Source organism: Rutilus rutilus (assembly GCF_951802725.1).
Source record: "Rutilus rutilus genome assembly, chromosome: 7".
Lineage (NCBI taxonomy): Eukaryota > Metazoa > Chordata > Actinopteri > Cypriniformes > Leuciscidae > Rutilus > Rutilus rutilus.
This window is the reverse complement of record NC_140221.1, coordinates 32487226-32504647: the sequence shown is the minus strand read 5'-3', so window position 1 is coordinate 32504647 and position 17422 is coordinate 32487226. Positions and strand designations below refer to the sequence as shown.

Below are 17422 nucleotides of genomic sequence, written 5' to 3'. Positions count from 1 at the left end.
AATAATGACAAAAGCACATAATAACGTTACTAAAACTTAAAGTAAAATTTTAAAATGAAAGCTGAAAATATAAAAATAAAAGCTAATTCAAAATATGATTTAATACTATAGACTACTATAAACGATGCACTATTAACTGTGTTAGTATGTGGGACCTTTATTTTAAAAAAAAAACTATATTCTGTCCATCAATTAATTTTATTTCCCTAATTACATTTAATAACATAATTAAATTATCTTAGATATTTACATTTGAAATAAATGTACAGTACATCAAGTATATCAAGTATGTATTGCTTATTCAAGGCAGTACCCCAGTCTAGTAAACACACTCTTTGACATGCAAAATATGTGATAAATCCCAAGATACGATTACATTTATAATAAACTCATTCTAGGATTAAGGCCTTCATACCAACAACCAGGTGAAGCACGTCAACTTTCTCTTAGTAGCGTGCTTCATACTCAGTGTCACTACAGTCCTCTTCGCCCTCCTTATCTCCTTCCTTCAGCATTCGAGGTGGGGCTGGCGATATTTTGTGACCATCTGCATCTATTTCACTCCCCAGGATCTGCCTCTGCACCAGCTTACAGTACAGGCCTCCCCTGGACATGAGTTCAGCATGAGGGCCCTGCTCCACCACAGAGCCTTTGTCGATCACCAGAATGTTGTCCGCTCTCTCCACTGTGCTCAGTCTGTGGGCAATCACTAAAACCGTGTGCGCTCGCATCAAGTTGTTCAGAGCCTGCTGAACCTAAAACAAAGTAGTAACATGAATGAAGTCTAATGCAAGACTAAAAATACGTATGTTCACTTGAGCCACGGCCTTTCAATATAACAGCCTCTCAAGATCAACAGCTCTTACTATGTATTCGCTTTCTGAATCCAGTGCACTTGTGGCTTCATCCAAAATGAGAATGCGAGGGTTTCTGATGAGAGCCCGAGCAATTGCAACTCTCTGTTTTTGCCCACCAGACAGCTGAGTGCCCTTCTCTCCGACCCCTATAACAGAGGACAGAGCAGCATGATGAATTATGAGCCAAACTCTGATACAAAATGTGTCAAAAAAGTCAAAAACATCCAATCAAAATGAAGTGTTTGATAGCTATTATAGTCATTATAGCACTGCATAAGGCATTCAAGTCAGATGGGAGTTGTTACTATTAGAAAATGTGAGCATTGTTTCTACAATTGTTACCTTTTGTATTCATGTATATGTACATGCCCTGTATCACTGGTGCTCAATAAAAATACTTTACAAAAAAAAAAAAAACAGTAATATTGTGAAATATTATTACAATTTAAAATGACTGTTTTCAGCATTTTTGAGCATCATTACTCCAGTTTTCAGTGTCACATGTTTCTTCAGAAATCATTCTAATATGATGATTTGATACTCAAGAAACATTTCTCATTCTCATCAGTGTTGAAAACAGTTATTTCGATTTTTATTTCAGGATTCTTTGATGAATAGAAAGTTCAAAAGAACAGCATTTATCTGAAATAGAAAGCTTTTGTAAAATTAATCGCTACCGTTCAAAAGTTTGGGGTCAGTAAGAATTTTTATTTGATATTTTTGGGGAAAAGAAATCAAATAAATCAATACTTTTATTCATCAATGATGAATTAAATTGATCAAAAGTTACAGTAAAGACATTTATAATGTTACAAAAGGTTCTATTTCAATTAAATACTGTTCTTTTGAACTTTCTATTCATCAAAGAATCCTGAAAAATTTTTTTACACAACTGTTTTCAGCATTGACAATAATGAATGTTTTTTTTTAGCATCAAATCTGCATTTAGAAAGATTTCTGAAGGATCATGTGACACTGAAGACTGGAGTAATGATGCTGAAAATTCAGCTTTGATCACAGGAATACATTTCATTTTAAAATATATTAAAATAGAAAACATTTCTTTTTTAATCAAATAAATGCAGCCTTGGTGAGCAGAAGAGACTAGACAAATTTAAATATAAATATTATAATATAATATAATGGGTGTGTGTTTGTGTGTATTTATATATATACATATACTGTATGTATGTATGTGTATAAATATATATATGTATATGTATGTATATAAATGGGTGTGTGTAAACATTGTTTGCATTTGTGTTTACATTTACATTTATTCATTTAGCAGACGCTTTTATCCAAAGCGACTTACAAATGAGAACAATAGAAGCAGTTAAACTAACAGTAGGACAACAATATGCAAGTGCTATGACCCTTCTCAGATTAATCTAACGCAGTACATACATATTTTTTTTTTATATATATATATAGAATAGGATAGAAGAGATTAATCGATTTGACAGCACTAAATATAATATAATATAATATAATATTATATATAACTAACCAGTGTCATAGCCTCTGGAGAGGCCAGTTATGAAGTCATGTGCATTGGCATTAATGGCAGCTCTGATGACCGCCTCCATAGGAGCTTCAGGTATACCATAGGAGATATTCATCTGAACAGTGCGGGCAAACAGAACAGGCTCCTGACTCACCAGTGCCACCTATAAAAAAATAAATAAAGCACTAACATCTCTAATTTGCTTTTGGTTAGGCCACTTGACCAACATTTGCAATATCAGCAACTGCTGCCCTCTCATGGTCATAGAATGTACTATAACTAGCATTGAAAACAACACTATTACAGATAAATAAAAATATATATAAATTTCTAAAATTGTATTTACAAAATAATGTATCCATTCAAAATGGAGTATGACAGATCAACCTCAGAATATATCCCACCTTAGAGTGATAATATTTGTGCTGGTAGGTGTTCACAGGTCGGCCGTCCACTAGCACTTGGCCTTGCTGAGGGGCATAAAAGTTCTCCAGCAAACACACGCATGAGCTTTTTCCACCACCAGAGGGCCCTACGAGTGCAGTTACTTGCCCTGGGCGAAGACTGAAGGATACATTCTGAGAAGAAAATGTGGGTTCAGTTTCCTTCTTACATGTATATCTAGGAATTCTGTTACTGATTCACTAGCATATCAGTTTAAAAGTAAAACAAATTAAAGTAGCATTTAAAGTTACTTGCAATAGACTGTTTGCAAGGACAGTCTTTGCTGCTCCCAACTTAAGTCATCCATAGCAACCTGAGTTTAAGCGTTATGCTCAGGGGTACAATGGTGATAAAATATATCTCAATAATTCCGCGGTTCATGGGTTTTTTCTACTTGACATAATTCTGATGTTTAGCCTTTGTGTTTTTAGCCAAAATCATTAACATTTATCAGCCCTTACACAGTGTCCTAAATAGGTGCAATGCAATAGGATTACAGCAAAAAGCTATTTATCCACTTACACTGATTGTGACAATGTGGCTCAATATGAAACTATCATGGCCAATGAATCAGAACATATTTTATGTGGCCAGAAACCAACAAAAATTTGTATAAACATAAAAAAGAATTAACACATAATGCCTTGTTAAGATATGGTTATATTTTCCTGTTAGTAGATTAAATGGCAAGATATCTCCAAATAAAATATACACCGTGCACTTAAAGTCTACCTTCAACAAAGAATACCTTCAATATTTCCATCTCTGGTCGTGTTGGATATGCAAATGTCACATTTTTGAATTCCACCCGGCCTTCAAGTGTCTCTGGAGCTTCTTGACCATCAAGGCCATCTTTAGGTTTCCTGTCAATATATTCAAACACTTTCTCTGCAGCGCCAACGCCTTGCATCAGACCTGTGTACACCGATGATATACTCTGTAAAAAGACCAGAGTGTTTCAGATTCATCATTTGAGTTTCATTCACACGTGTACATTTTAAAGGTAAAATCAAAGTACCTCCAGGGCCTCTCCAAGCTCTAGCTCATAGATGACAAAGGAAATAAGGGTCCCTCCGCTCATCTGATTTGTCACCACTAGGTGGCCTCCATAAAAGAGGACTGTGACTTGCAAGGCCAGCTCAGAGATCTAAAAAAAAGATAGAAATGAAGAAAGAAGAAAGATTGAAAACTAGTGTAAATGTGGACTTGAACTTCTAAAATACTTTAAGGCCTGGTTTCACAGAAAGGGCTTAGACTAAGCCAGGATTAGGCCTTAGTTCAATTAGGGCATTTAAGTAGCTTTTATAAATGTGCCCTAGAAAAAAAAACACTGGTGTGAATCTTGAGACAAAACAAAGGCACTGACATATTTTAAGATATGTCAGTGCAAGTTGCTTTCTGTAAACACAGCTCAAACATGCATTTTAGTCTGGGACTAAGATTAAGGCTTGTCTGTGAAACCAGGGGTAAATGTGGCAGAAATTTAGACAAACTATGAAGCAAAGGAAAAGAAATGATGCTGCCGTCACGTGCTATCTGAAATTTCCTACTTCCCACTTCTATTTTATTACGAGCTCGTCGCATTCAAGTGCTTTGTTGTCGGAAAGAACAGGAATCATGAAGGACGCCAGTTGTATAAGCCACTGAGTTAAGACTGTGTCTTAAGAACTAGTCTGACCAACTAGCAATTATTAAGAGCTAATCATCCTACTTTCCGGATTCAAATTAGTCCAGTCTATCCTTTTATGTAACTGACATAAAAAGTTTTGACCAGTCTTGAAGAATATAAATAGATGACTAACTTGTATGACTAGTATTATCAGTTTCTGCAACTGGCCACAGGTTTATTCTTTATTGGGAAAATCGTATTAAAGCCAAAAGGATATTTAACGTCCCATTCATTGACATTCACTGTGCTATCTAGATAGTCAGTTTGCAGACAATTCTGGAATTTCGGTCAAATACAGGCTATTTTGTGTATAAAGCATACAATACGCTTCAAATGATTATTCATATTTGTAAATATGCACTACATTGACGGGAAGACGAGGCTAATAAAGATTACCAATCATAGCAGCAACCATGTTTAAAGATTATGGCACACCCAACTCGGGAACTTGGGTATCAAAATTACCCTCAAACTTCCCAGTGGTAAATATGATTTGACAGGGTGACAGATTCCAAAACTAGGAAACTCATATTTACGATAATTCCGATAGCACGTGAAGGATTCTGTGAGGACAAAGACTGAAGGCTTCGTTAAACCTTCAAGATACCTACATAGCTTGACCACATGAAGCAGGCGTAGGCAACCGCTTGCTTCTTATTAAGAATGAACATCTCCTGCAGTCTGCTGTAGTATGAATCTCCCTCCTGGTCCTCATTAGCAAAACTTCGCACTGTTCTCATGGCTGATATTGTTTCCTCTGCCACTTTATTGGCCTGAGCCAGTGCTGTCTGAACTTCTTTGGTTAATTTCTGTTGAACATCACAAATGTGTAATGTTAATCTTTCAGTACGAGTACATCTTTTATATCAGTGCATGAAATGCTATTATATATATACAGTATAATGTGCATTGGTAACACTTTACATTAAGGTTCATTATTTATAATTAGTTAATGTATTAACTAACATGAACTAACAATGAGCAACACATTTGTTACTATATTAGTTAATCTTTGTTACCGTTAGTTAATAAAAATACAGCTGTTCATTGTTTGTTCATGTTAGTTCAAAGTGCATTAACTAATGTTAACAAATACAACCTTTGATTTTAATAATGTATTAGTATGTTGAAATTAACATTAACTAAGATTAATAAATGCTGTAGAAGTATTGTTAATTCTTAGTTCATGTTAACTAAGGTATTTAACTAATGTTAACTAATGAACCTTATTGTAAAGTGTTACCTGTGCATTTGTGAATAATGAAACAGCATAAGCTACTATATACTACAATGCACTACTTTCTATTATTTCTATCAAGCAAAGTAATATGCATAACTTGCCTTGTAATACTCTCCATACAGTTTGGAGACCACAGCTATATATGGGAAACCCATGATGGTGACTACAGACAGCTTCCAGGACATTCCAAACATGAATATGAAGATGCCCACAGATTTCACAAAGCTACGCAGGAACAAGTTCACATTTTGTGAGATGAGGTCGCTCACTTGAGTAGTGTCTGAGGTAAGTCTAGAGGTAATGTCACCTGTGAGGCAAACCATTGAGTGCTGAATCATTTATGTGTTCTGTTCTGAATGTCTTTCACTGGTCCAATGGTCTTTTGATAACATAACGTTAAAAACAACACTGAATTTTCATTTCTTTAAGGCAGCAAAATAATAGAATTAATGTTATAGGTAAGCTTGGTTTCATTGTAAATAAAATGCAGCATCACTTGTTTTCTGTTGGCTGCACACAAGAATCAACACAATAGTTATAACGATATATATATAACATATCGTATAACTATATAACAAATAGTTATTCAGTATGCAAAATTATAGGCCTACATGTTTTGGTACAAATATAAAGGATATGTTCGATGAGAGATATGATTGGAGCTGTAACATTACCTGTATGGTTGGCATCAAAGAACCCAATATCTTGATGCATTAGTGATCTGAAGAGAAGGTTTCGAAGTCGAATGTTCAACCTGGCAAACGTAACAGAAAAGACTCCTCCACGAAACCCAATGGCTATGGAGCTATAAAAACAAAAAAAAGTGATACATTTTCAAAGGGCACTATATGACGTGGATTAAGATAAAAACTTGATGTGTTTCATCAAATCTCTATAGTGATGTCTATAAAAATTAGTAATTGAGGGAAAAGTCAAATCCAGAATTGCTCACCTGACCAAAGCCAACACACTGAGAGTAATCATTGGTTTGGCAAAATTATCCATGCTTTTCTGGATAACTATGCCATCTATTGCTTGCCCCGTGTAATAAGGTATAAAAGCTTCACCTATGGAGAGGAAAATAAAACATTAACTGTGCGCTGAAAAGTACTAGAGATGAGAACAATATGTTACACAATATAAAGTGCTAGATGTGCAACCATGAAAGTGTGACAAATCAAGGCATTCACAAGCATGTAATGACTAGAGTAAATATTACAGCAATTACACTGCAATGATGTGCAATCTAACAGTACTCAGACCGTTAAGTTAAGTAATCCACAGCTGCTGGGGTGAATATGATGAAAATGTCTGTACAAGTGAAAAAGGTCCATTAAAACTGTTATACACACTACCGTTGAAAAGTTTGGGGTCGGTAAGATTTTTCATTGATCAAGGATGCTCTAAATTGATCATTTTGAAAGCATTTTAAATAAATTATGCTCTTTTGAACTTTCTATTCATCAAAGAAACCTGAAAAATGTCTCATGGTTTCCACAAAACTGTTTTTGACATAGATAATAATAATAAACTATTCTTGAGCACCAAATCAGCATATTAGAATGATTTCTGAAGGATCATGTGACACTGAAGACTGAAGTAATGATGCTGAAAATTCAAATAAAAAAATAATCATTTTAAATTGTAATAATATTTCACAATTTTATCTTTTACTGTATTTTTCATCAAATAAATGCAGTCTTGATGAGCATAAGAGACTCTTTTCAAAACATGTTTCAAATTTTCATGTATATATTAAGTATATTTAAATATTTTTTACAGCATTTATTAATGTTACTTAAAGTTAGTGTTCATTTTTAAATAAACAAGTGTTCGCTTTTGGTCCATTAAAAGCATTTTTCATTGTTAGTTCATATTAAATATTGTGCTAACTAATGCTAATGTATACAACCTAATAGTACAGTTACTATACATTTCATCAGATTGTTCAAAGAGAATGACTGCTGGGCCAATGTAAGTCTGACTCATGAAATATCCATCATGGAATTATGACATGTTTACTTCATTTATTACATTTCTTTGAATATAGCTGTGAGAAACTGTTGAGAGTGAACTTACACACAGCAGATAGGAGAAGAAAGAAGAAAGCAATGGCCAGCAAACCCGAGTCCTTCTTACAGTATGACAAAAGACGGCCGATTGTGGCCCCTGAATGAGGAGACTCTTTGCTGATCTTCTCACTGGACTCATCTTCTGTTTCAATGCCATCCACCAACCCCTCCGTCTCCTCGCTGTCCTCTCGGTCAGACACAGCGTTGGGAGTCTGTGACAGCAGATTCCATGAGATCATGATGCCTATTGCTGATGCACAAGTCCAGGAGAACAGACTGAGGAACCAAGGGTCATACATCAGAGCTCCCTCTTCAGAAAACATCAACAACTTGGCCAGAGCGTAAGTCATATTGGTAAGGCAAATGAGGGCAACCAGCGTCCCCAGGTTTGACATCCTCCGTGGACCATCGTTCCTGTTAAAGAACACCCCGATAGAGCCCCCGAAAAGAAGACTGACCCGTATGAGAACGGTTCCCCACAAGTCCAGTGTTGAGCGGTGTATGTCAAAGTCTTTTAATTCATCTGAAAATATATCAAGACTTGATCCATGAACATACAATATTGTAGTGACCATAATATCTACTAGAGTGAACACCAGGCTCCCACTGAGAATGACAGCAACCCTCATTTTCCTACACTTGTTGAAGAGGTTGATACTAATGCACCACACAGACTAACGTTAGCTTTCCAGGTAAACGTGAGCAGCAAAATTATATATGTAATTTGATATGGAATCACCATTGAATAAGTGATTTCAATAGTGTAGGTAAATGACACAGCGTGAAACCAGATTGACAGGTCTGGTTTGATAAAAGGAGCGCGCGTGAAACAAACTCTATGTCAATGTAGTGCGCCTGTAAAGTTGATTCGCTGGCCTGCGCAGCTTGACACCCGGCACTAGCACAGACTTATTCATTAGGGCAGTATAAAATATCTATATGTAAATCCTTAGGTTTTCCGTCTAAAAAGCAGCTCATTCTTTCCTTCGTAAATCAACCTTCCCGGTACGATAATAAAACTCATATCAGTCACACAATATCCAGTTCACATCCATCGGCTCTCCTTACCAGCGCAGTTCAATGACAGGAAGGGGGAAAAAAGAATACTGGACTGAAGCCCCGCCTCCGTGACAACTGACCAATCAGAGAGTGCTCTGGTCACATTGGTTAGGTATTTACATATTGTGATGGAAAGCGCGTGAGGGCAAAAATGGATATGACGGTATCCGAATTGTATTGTATTGTTTATTGTATTTTATTTAGCATCCAATATGTATTGTATCTCCAAAGTCGAGCATAAACTGAGCATTTCACTAATTCACAGTAGACATTTTAAAAGGAAAGGAACGCAATAAGTGCTACAGTGAAAAACTATTATTAACTACAAACTCTAAGTTACAATACTGTATAATATAAAATACAATAAATAACCTTTTGGGGGTGGGGGGTCATATATTGAATCTTAAAAGTATTTTAAAATTGTTTTACTCTCAGATATATCAAATACATGGCTTGAAGAGATTACACTAGTATGACTGTTCTTTAAAACACTTTAGTACGCATTTAAAAAGTGCACTTTGTAATAAATTCATAATAAAAGTTTTACTTAAAGTACATTTTAAATCATTGCTTATATGAGGAACGAAGTACTCTTATGTTGATGTGTTAATATAGCCTATACTAAAGTGCTTATAAGTATTTCATATGTAAGTATATTCTTTCAAAATGTATTTTTTCGTAACATTCTTTTTTCAAGTATACTAAAGTGTACTTATTTTTCATAAAGGTTATTTTATTTTAAGTGGATCTTTTATTATTTTATTTCAAATAAAAAAGTATGAATAACTTTTTATTTTATAGGGAAAGGTGCATTCCCAGAATGTATTAAAAAAGTATTTAAAAAAGTAACACTGCACTTTAGTCACCTCATGGATTTCTGTTATATAACCACTGTTGTCACCAACACTGTAAAAACAGATTGTATTGGCTCAAATATGTTGGTGTTTTAACATAATATAATTTAATATTTATAGCTAGGAACTAAAATATCACCAAAATGTCTTCCATAATTCTTATACGTACAGTATAACATTGTCAGTGCATTTTTTGAAAGTTCTAGCAACCACAGCTGTAAGTTTTTAGCATAAATTTAACAAAAAATGTTTTATAATGGATTTGCGAATACACAATTTTAAACGAGAACAGAGCGTTACAACATTAAACGGCTTCACTTTAAAGACATGTCGCCATTTTGCAGGCTGTCCCAATGATGACACAAGTAACAAGCTGAGGTCAGCCCTATTATGAAATCAGCCGCAATCCGTGGCTGCATTCTTGCACCTTCGTTTCAACTGTTATTTCAAATGCAAACAGAATGTTGCACGAGATGTATCACATTGGCCGCAGAGCTGACTGAATAACTGATTAACAAATCCATTTATTACAAATGAAAACAGGCAATTTTTTGGATAACAATTTAAAATGATGAAGCACATGTAAAGAAATTTATTTGCAAATTCAGACCCACCATTTCGAGAAAAAAAAGTTAGGCAAAACAACAACTAACTATTTTCTGTGGTAATGAGCACTGAATATTATAACCTTCATAGTTAATGTTTAAACAACATTCTTACAGATAATACTGAAATCTCTGTACTTCAGATGACTCATCCAAAGGAAATACAGAAAAAAAAAAGGAAAAAAAAGTGTCTTCTGGTACATGAGTCACCTAAGCAAAACAAACATGGGTGTGTAGTTCACAAAAAAAACGAACATAATGACCTGACTTTGTAATAAATACTATTCTGTAAAATAATAAGCACAATCTAAGACCATCATCAGTGTCAATGAACGCCTCGAGCTGAAACAAAATATTTGATTTGCTGAAACACAAAGCAAGCATGAGTTCATCTACTTAACATGCTCTCTGTGGACCACCTATCAGGTCTTCGAGCTGTAGTCTATGCAAATACACTCTGCGGATAGTGATCAGACCCATCGAAAAAGATTTTCAGTGCACATCAGCATCTGTTAGAGGATATTCTTGGCTTCAGGTACATTCTGTATTGTGGTTAAGACAGTCTCCACAGGAAAAGACAAGTAGAGGCTTTCCTTAAGCTTTTTTGCTGAGGGCGATTCCTCTGCGCTGAACAATGGGTTGGTAACAGTGAGAGTTATGGAGGGCATGTTTCTAGCCTTGCGTTTTGCATTTTTCTTTTCTTGTCTGTAGGCGACATTCATATTTGTAACTACCTGTATAGACAAAAAGAACATTATCAGGAAACTAATTTCAAAGCTTGTCTGCACTAAAATCAGTGTTTTTAGACATCCTTTTTGAATAAACGCTAGTAGTTACACATGCACTATGGAGAATGGGACACATGTCTAACTGATCTATTATTAGTAATGGGACTGAAGAAGATTTTAACTACACAAACAAATGCTCAGACTTTACCAGCTGTTTGATGTTATTCTGTTGCTCCTGCATGGAGGAAAGAAAAGAGTTTGTGTCCTCTTCATTAAGGGTATCCTCCTCCTGGTCCTGATAGCAACTAAGAGCATCAAACTTTGTCTTTAAAAAAATTAACAGAAATAGAAATTCAGTCAGTGTAACTTCTTGCTTATCGTATTAAAACATGAATCCATGTCAGTGTATTACCATATCTTAAAAGTTAATTCTCTTACCTCACTAGATATGCTGGCTTTTCTGTTGAACATTAAAAAGTGTGGCGTAAATTTTGTCGTAGGGTTGACTGATGTCCTGAAGAAGGCCAAAACTGGATCAAGAAAATCATCCCATTCTACCTGTTTCTCCACCACCATCTGTTTTATGGCATCTCTCAGCAGATTACTGCTGCGATCATACAGTGCGTTCCTCTGCGGCTGGTCTACTGGCAACACTCTTAATGCTATGTTCCACCGGTCACACAGGTGCTTTGTAACCTAAAATAAAATAATTAATGCTGTGAAAATAGAGATAATCCCGTTTTTGCATAAAAGTTTGGTATTTCAACAAAAAATAAGTTTTTACCTCCTCACAGAAGTCAGCACTTTGAGAGCAAAACATTGTCTTTGCAGGGCCAAATCTGAAAAAAGAAAAACCATTTTAGCATATTAGCATATTTATTCTTTATTAATGGTGCAATGTAACCTCACCTGCAAATAGATGATGAAAGGCATCGTGCAATACATAGACCATCTTTCTTTTGTACAGGAAAGGCCTCTACCCATTTACTGTAGTAATCTGTAATAATAACAATGTGTGTATTCCCTCCATGTACAGTTCCTGGGAATGGACCTGTTTTCAAAAACAGCAAGTGAAGACATTTGGTTACGCTCTAGAAATATGTCCTGCTAACAAATTAGACATCTTAAAAGTCTCTTATAAACTTTTACCGATTATTTCAATGGCCAAAATGTCCCACGGACCATCCACCTTGATGGGTCGTACCGTTCTGGCTAGGTTTTTACTCCGCTCTGTGTGTTGACAAGTTTCACATACTTTAATCTGAAACAGATGATTTAGTGACATGTAGATAAACGCAAACGCACGTAGATAAATAATATGACGGTGACAAACACATCCATTCCTAAAAGTGTCAGGATAGTGACATCCACAGCATACCCAATCCACAACATCCTTGACAATGCCAAGCCAGTAGTATTTACTCTGAATCCTGTGAACAGTTTTCTTCTGTCCCAGGTGATGCCCAATGTCATTGAAGTGACACTCCAGGAATATCTGTCTCTTCCGCTCTGCCTCAATCACTACTTCTCGCTTTTCTTCTTTCTTCGGTCCCACATAATATAACCGGCCATCTATAGAATTTATGATAGAGAAAGGTTAGAGAGGTAGGCCTATTGAAACTAAATAAATCACCAATCACTCAGTAAGACCAGCTAAACCATTAAGCGTGGAACGTTGCTTATGTTGCTTTTAAAGACTGTTTTATATACTAGAATAGACTGGATAAAATGATCAACTCAAAACATCAGGAGGATATTTGTATTCAACAAATACTCAATATGATGGTTATGTATAGTAAATAGTTTCAGTAACCCCCATTAGTAGCTTATAATCAAACCAAGAGCCATTAAAGAAACATAGCATGTAGTGTAAAGTTTACAAAAGAGGTTAAAAATTATGTGATTATGTCTGGTGATAATTATATGGCAATATATTGACAAATTTAAATCTAGGATAATGTCAATTTGTTATTCTATTTAATAAATATACTAAGTTAACATATAACTGGCCAATATATAGACATACATACATACAGGTCTGTCAAAGTTAAACTTTACAACATTATTTCCAGGAAATACTGTAAAACACTAAAAGATTAACAACAGATTACTAACATTCCGAATGTAACATTTGCGAGCTTTGCTCTCACCGTCAATCATAAATTTCTGAGCATATCTTTTGAGATTTTTCTTGCGAATAGGGTTCATGGTTTGAGGATAACAGCCCTCGGCAACAAAAGTGTAAATGTCCCCCAGTCTGTTTGAGCTGGACTCCACCACCTCCTCTTCGGCAACTGGCAACGAGTCCACACTCAACATTCTGCTGCGAATACACGGTCCCAGGCTTTAAATACATAACAGATGGTACAGCTAAATAATCGTCCTATTTTAAATTCAAAACAACAGAAGCGATTTGCCTTGTACTTGCGCGTGCACACACAACAATACTCGGACGGAAGGAATTGAGTGACGTACCAGGAAGTAAACTTAACATATATTTGATCACTCTTGGTATTTATCGCTCTTTTCAGATACGAACTCATACACAATTTGTCTAGAATATTTATACTCATATACTTGACAAACAAATTGTAGTGTTATCAGATGTTTTGCGAAACTGTTTGTTTCTTTACGGACATATTTGTGGTTGTTCCAAAACAATCATTGAGTAGGCGGAGCTCTGAACATATTGACAGTTCAACTTCAAACTGGTCAAAGAGGTCTGGTTACTCTCTGGTTACTCTGGTCGAAATGTGTTCTCGTTCGCTTAAAATGTTTCAAAAGTCGTAAATATTACGTCTGTATAAATATATAACAGTATGTAGTTAGACTCGGAATAGTCAAATCTCAATACAACATGGAGAGATTTTACACATGCAATTGCTTTTTCATAGATAATATTTTTCTTGAAGAATACAAACTTCATGTTCGTTTCGTCTCAGAAAGCCAGTTCAGGAGTGATTATCAAAATGTAAGTGACAACACTGGCTAATGCCTTAATGTTAAATACTTTGACATTTCTCTCTCTGAACACCATTGACATTTGCTTAAGATCCTCAGATCCCTGGGCTGTGTGTCTGAGTCCCAGTTCAGCGACGTGATTGGAAAGGTGAGTGAGCTCTCGAGAGCAAATCACTCTTGCGGTAAAGATGGAGATCAAGGCTGTCAGAGTGTGCTTATTTACTCCGTCGTGTTATAGATTCATGCAGAAATTGAGAGACGCCAGAATCATAAATTGAAATCAGCAGAGAGAGCTGCTACCATCAAGGAGATTTATACACCTCTACATCAACATGTTTATCATCTACAAGTAAGTTACGTAGAATCAGCAGTACGGGCAGTCTATCATTAAAACTCTTTCATTGATATACCGTAATGTCATTTATCCCCTGCAAGGAATCATTCCTGGCCCCAGAGCTTTTACAGATGATCAAATACTGTGCTTCAAGTGATGCAACCGTGGAAGGACTAATGAAACTCATCCAGACAGAAGCAGGTGAGCTTCTTCTTTACTCATGCTCCAATTTAAATCTTTTGACCATCAAATCATGGGAAATAAATCACATCAACAACACCAAAAAAACATCGGTTTACTTTATATTTTGCAGCACCAAGAGTCTTCAGATTCCCAGTGTTCAGAAAAGAATTCTGCAATGACCTTATAGAAGAGCTGGAGCATTTTGAACAGTCTGATGCCCCAAAGGGCAGGCCGAACACCATGAACAATTATGGGGTACAAGTTTTTATCAATGTACACTTAACCAGTTCTCATTGAGATTGCCATCAAAATGCAGACTAATATTGTTCTTTGTTTTAGGCCAGTCATAATAATAACAACAATAATTTAACATCTCCAAACAAATGCAGATTCTTCTGAATGAACTGGGATTTGATGAGAGCTTCATCACCCCACTGAGGGAGGTCTATCTGCGTCCACTCACGACTCTGCTCTACAGCGACTGTGGAGGAAGCTGTCTGGACAGTCACAAGGCTTTCGTGGTCAAGTATGCTATGCGGGAAGATTTGGAACTCTGCTATCATTATGACAACGCTGAAGTCACTCTAAATGTATCACTGGGGAAAGACTTCACAGAGGGGAACCTGTTCTTTGGAGACATGAGACAGGTGCTTATAAGACAGCTTTTTGAGAATTCCCAGACAGGGTTCTTTGAAATTGAAAATCTGTTTAAAATCTGCTTGTAAAGTCTTATAAAATCTGTTTTATTATTATTATTTTAGGAAAGGGTTCCCTCAAACTAGGGGGTCCTTTGCATCAAAAAGTTTAGTGTAGTCTACTGTTTAATGCATGCAATCGTTTTATCACATTGCCCATTCAACTACCCTAAAAGAGCAAGCAAACAATTTCTTCAAGAAGAGATTTTATTTCATGATTATAGAACACATTAGTTCACTTTACAAAGACACTGACAGTTTTGGATGAAACAGTGGGCAGCACAAGCATGCGGCCTAGTAATGCACGATAAAGATGTATTTACAGTGTCCTGACTGTGTGCGTTTGTCTTAGGTGCCTCTGAGTGAGACGGAGTGTGTGGAAGTGGAGCATCACGTGACTGAGGGTCTGCTTCACAGGGGCCAGCACATGCACGGCGCTCTGCCTATCTCTTCAGGCACACGCTGGAACCTGATCATATGGATGCGAGCTTCACGTGAGAGGAACAAACTCTGCCCTATGTGTGGTAAGAAACCCACGCTAGTGGAGAGTTACGGATTCAGCGATGGCTTCACCATGGACCCTGATGATGACACTAGTAGAAATGTGTCATGTTCTTTAACATGATGTTGTTCAGTGCTGTTTTTGTCTAATTTATGCTCCTTTGCTCAGTAGTTTGGCAATCAGGATAAAATGTGCTTTTCGTCCAGAGTGCCTTTTTCAAAATCAGTACCAAAGGCGTAAATGTTGTTTTATGTTCTTGGGTAATTTTGACTGCAAATGACCTGATTAAATATTCAGTTGATTGTAAATGTAGTGGCTTTTAGTCAGTGTCTTATCTTAGGATAAATTATTAATATGTACAAGGGATTTGAGATGTACAATAAAATATGATAAACAAACAACAACAAAAAACACATTCTAATGTATATGGCTCTTATGTACAAAAACATTAATTTCAGTAAATATTTTTAGTCTTAATTTTTAAACCTTAACCAGAATTCAAGTTGTCAGGAGACAGAATTATTGCATCTTAAACAGTTATTTTTTTCCTCCAGAGGTTAAATCTCATCGGCATCAGCAAACATCATCCATCATTTGCAACCTGCCCAGTTTCACATAGTCATGCGCAAAATATAAAAATACAGACAAAACATCCCGCTTATACCTAACACTGCTCACACAAGCATTCTGAAACGTTCAAGCAAATAAAATGAAAGGCCAAAATCTGTTTCAGTTATTAATTTCTTTCTTTCTTTTTTTTTTTTTTTTGGTTGTTTCTTTCCCCAACTTTGATTTTTGAGTGTTATAAGCAGGAAAAAAAAGGGAAAGCAAGGAAAAGCATGACTTCGGAGAAGACCCAGAGGTATAAGCAGTTACCGGGGAAAACAAAATCATAATTGTAAATCTCTGTAATCATCATATCAAAGATACTGAAATCTTGAAAATAAAGCTGATCTAGTTTCCACATTATCTATGGTGTTATATTGATTCCAATTAGTTCAATGTACTGAATTTGCAGCAAGTTTTAATTCCATTGGCTTTTAAAATAAGAAACAAAAATCCATATTTGATGCATACGTAGCATAAATTATATACTCTGGCTCAATGTTTACACTTTAAAATAATTCAACCACGGACTTCTTATGCCATGTCACAGTTGTGCTATAAAGTGCTGTCTCATCCACTCTGCATCTTAAGTTAAACATGAACATGTATTAGCAACACAGGAGCTTCAAACAGGCTGAGATGGAGCGTCCAGTGTTCCACACCGTTCACAGTTCCACTACTAGAGATTCGACATTATAGTGTTGTTTCGCTGCTCATGTCCCTGTGATCCCTGTGTCTGCCTCTAGGGTTAATATCTGCGTCTTCATAGTCGGAATCCATCTCAATCTTCACCTGGGGCACGGGGCAAGACATCCCTCTGGCCAGTGGCATCGCCGGGGACGATGGACAGGAGATCTTCAGGTGCAGAGTGATGCTGTGGAATGGCAACTTCCAGTTACAAGAGTGAGGAGGACGAGGAGGAGGAGAGGGTTATGGCAGGGAGGAGGTACAGCTGAGTATCAGGACGGGGAGCAGGGAGTCTGTATTAAGATTATAGATGCAGGTGACAGAGACGGTGTGACTGCACAAATGTTCCAGGGGAAAGATTTGGGATCAGGGCACACCCAAATCAGAAAGAAGGCTCAGTATGATGTCCAATAGTGTTT

The 17422-nt window shown here is 36.3% G+C and overlaps 4 protein-coding genes across 12 annotated transcripts in view; 1 reads left to right on the top strand and 3 right to left on the bottom strand.

The window, feature by feature from the left end:
- Nucleotides 1–137: 137 nt before the first annotated feature.
- abcb9 (ATP-binding cassette, sub-family B (MDR/TAP), member 9) lies at nt 138–8868 on the bottom strand. The gene is made up of 11 exons (XM_084414755.1): nt 7797–8868; nt 6670–6784; nt 6392–6522; nt 5819–6024; nt 5089–5286; nt 3827–3955; nt 3557–3745; nt 2769–2942; nt 2368–2527; nt 867–1003; nt 138–755 (listed from the first exon to the last, which is right to left on the bottom strand). The coding sequence occupies exons 1-11, from the start codon at nt 8416–8418 to the stop codon at nt 447–449; spliced, it is 2370 nt and encodes a 789-aa protein (XP_084270881.1). The 5' UTR covers nt 8419–8868; the 3' UTR covers nt 138–446.
- Nucleotides 8869–10279: 1411 nt separating this feature from the next.
- Nucleotides 10280–13496, bottom strand: LOC311293199 (gypsy retrotransposon integrase-like protein 1). 2 transcript variants are annotated; one of them, XM_084413288.1, is made up of 8 exons: nt 13186–13496; nt 12414–12607; nt 12185–12296; nt 11945–12086; nt 11820–11874; nt 11474–11731; nt 11244–11360; nt 10280–11041 (listed from the first exon to the last, which is right to left on the bottom strand). In XM_084413288.1, exons 1-8 carry the CDS (start codon nt 13352–13354, stop codon nt 10820–10822), a joined length of 1269 nt encoding a protein of 422 aa, XP_084269414.1. In that variant the 5' UTR covers nt 13355–13496; the 3' UTR covers nt 10280–10819. The 2 variants fall into 2 exon arrangements, with proteins under 2 accessions (XP_084269414.1, XP_084269415.1); XM_084413289.1 differs by having other exon boundaries at nt 12185–12265; nt 12458–12607.
- Nucleotides 13497–13707: 211 nt separating this feature from the next.
- Nucleotides 13708–17202, top strand: ogfod2 (2-oxoglutarate and iron-dependent oxygenase domain containing 2). Of its 6 annotated transcripts, XM_084413295.1 has the most exons (9): nt 13708–13755; nt 13930–14006; nt 14088–14144; nt 14235–14345; nt 14432–14531; nt 14644–14768; nt 14903–15160; nt 15561–15732; nt 16523–16678. In XM_084413295.1, exons 5-9 carry the CDS (start codon nt 14462–14464, stop codon nt 16576–16578), a joined length of 681 nt encoding a protein of 226 aa, XP_084269421.1. In that variant the 5' UTR covers nt 13708–13755; nt 13930–14006; nt 14088–14144; nt 14235–14345; nt 14432–14461; the 3' UTR covers nt 16579–16678. The 6 variants fall into 6 exon arrangements, with proteins under 6 accessions (XP_084269421.1, XP_084269419.1, XP_084269417.1 ...); XM_084413293.1 differs by lacking the exon at nt 16523–16678 and adding an exon at nt 17063–17202 and having other exon boundaries at nt 13754–14006; XM_084413291.1 differs by having other exon boundaries at nt 13754–14006.
- Nucleotides 16491–17422, bottom strand: part of slc4a5a (solute carrier family 4 member 5a) — a 41167-nt gene continuing 40235 nt past the window's right edge. For all 3 annotated transcript variants that reach the window (XM_084413286.1, XM_084413285.1, XM_084413287.1), the window contains one exon: nt 16491–17190. In XM_084413286.1, the coding sequence (XP_084269412.1) occupies nt 17010–17190 (181 nt within the window). In that variant the 3' untranslated portion in view covers nt 16491–17009. The remainder of the gene's footprint in view (nt 17191–17422) is intronic.

Bases quoted from the DNA above. Each gene is read 5' to 3' on its own strand.
- LOC311293199 (XM_084413288.1), bottom strand. From the start codon at position 13,354: ATGTTGAGTGTGGACTCGTTGCCAGTTGCCGAAGAGGAGGTGGTGGAG. The intron at 12,608-13,185 runs GTGAGAGCAAAG...TAAATTCTATAG, and splicing joins TCAGAAATTTATGATTGACG to ATGGCCGGTTATATTATGTG. The intron at 11,875-11,944 runs GTGAGGTTACAT...TTCTTTTTTCAG, and splicing joins CTTTCATCATCTATTTGCAG to ATTTGGCCCTGCAAAGACAA.
- ogfod2 (XM_084413290.1), top strand. From the start codon at position 13,893: ATGGAGAGATTTTACACATGCAATTGCTTTTTCATAGATAATATTTTT. The intron at 14,532-14,643 runs GTGAGCTTCTTC...TATATTTTGCAG, and splicing joins ACTCATCCAGACAGAAGCAG to CACCAAGAGTCTTCAGATTC. The intron at 14,769-14,902 runs GTACAAGTTTTT...AAACAAATGCAG, and splicing joins ACACCATGAACAATTATGGG to ATTCTTCTGAATGAACTGGG.
- abcb9 (XM_084414755.1), bottom strand. From the start codon at position 8,418: ATGAGGGTTGCTGTCATTCTCAGTGGGAGCCTGGTGTTCACTCTAGTA. The intron at 6,523-6,669 runs GTGAGCAATTCT...TTGTTTTTATAG, and splicing joins AGTGTGTTGGCTTTGGTCAG to CTCCATAGCCATTGGGTTTC. The intron at 6,025-6,391 runs GTAATGTTACAG...TTTGCCTCACAG, and splicing joins CTTTGATGCCAACCATACAG to GTGACATTACCTCTAGACTT.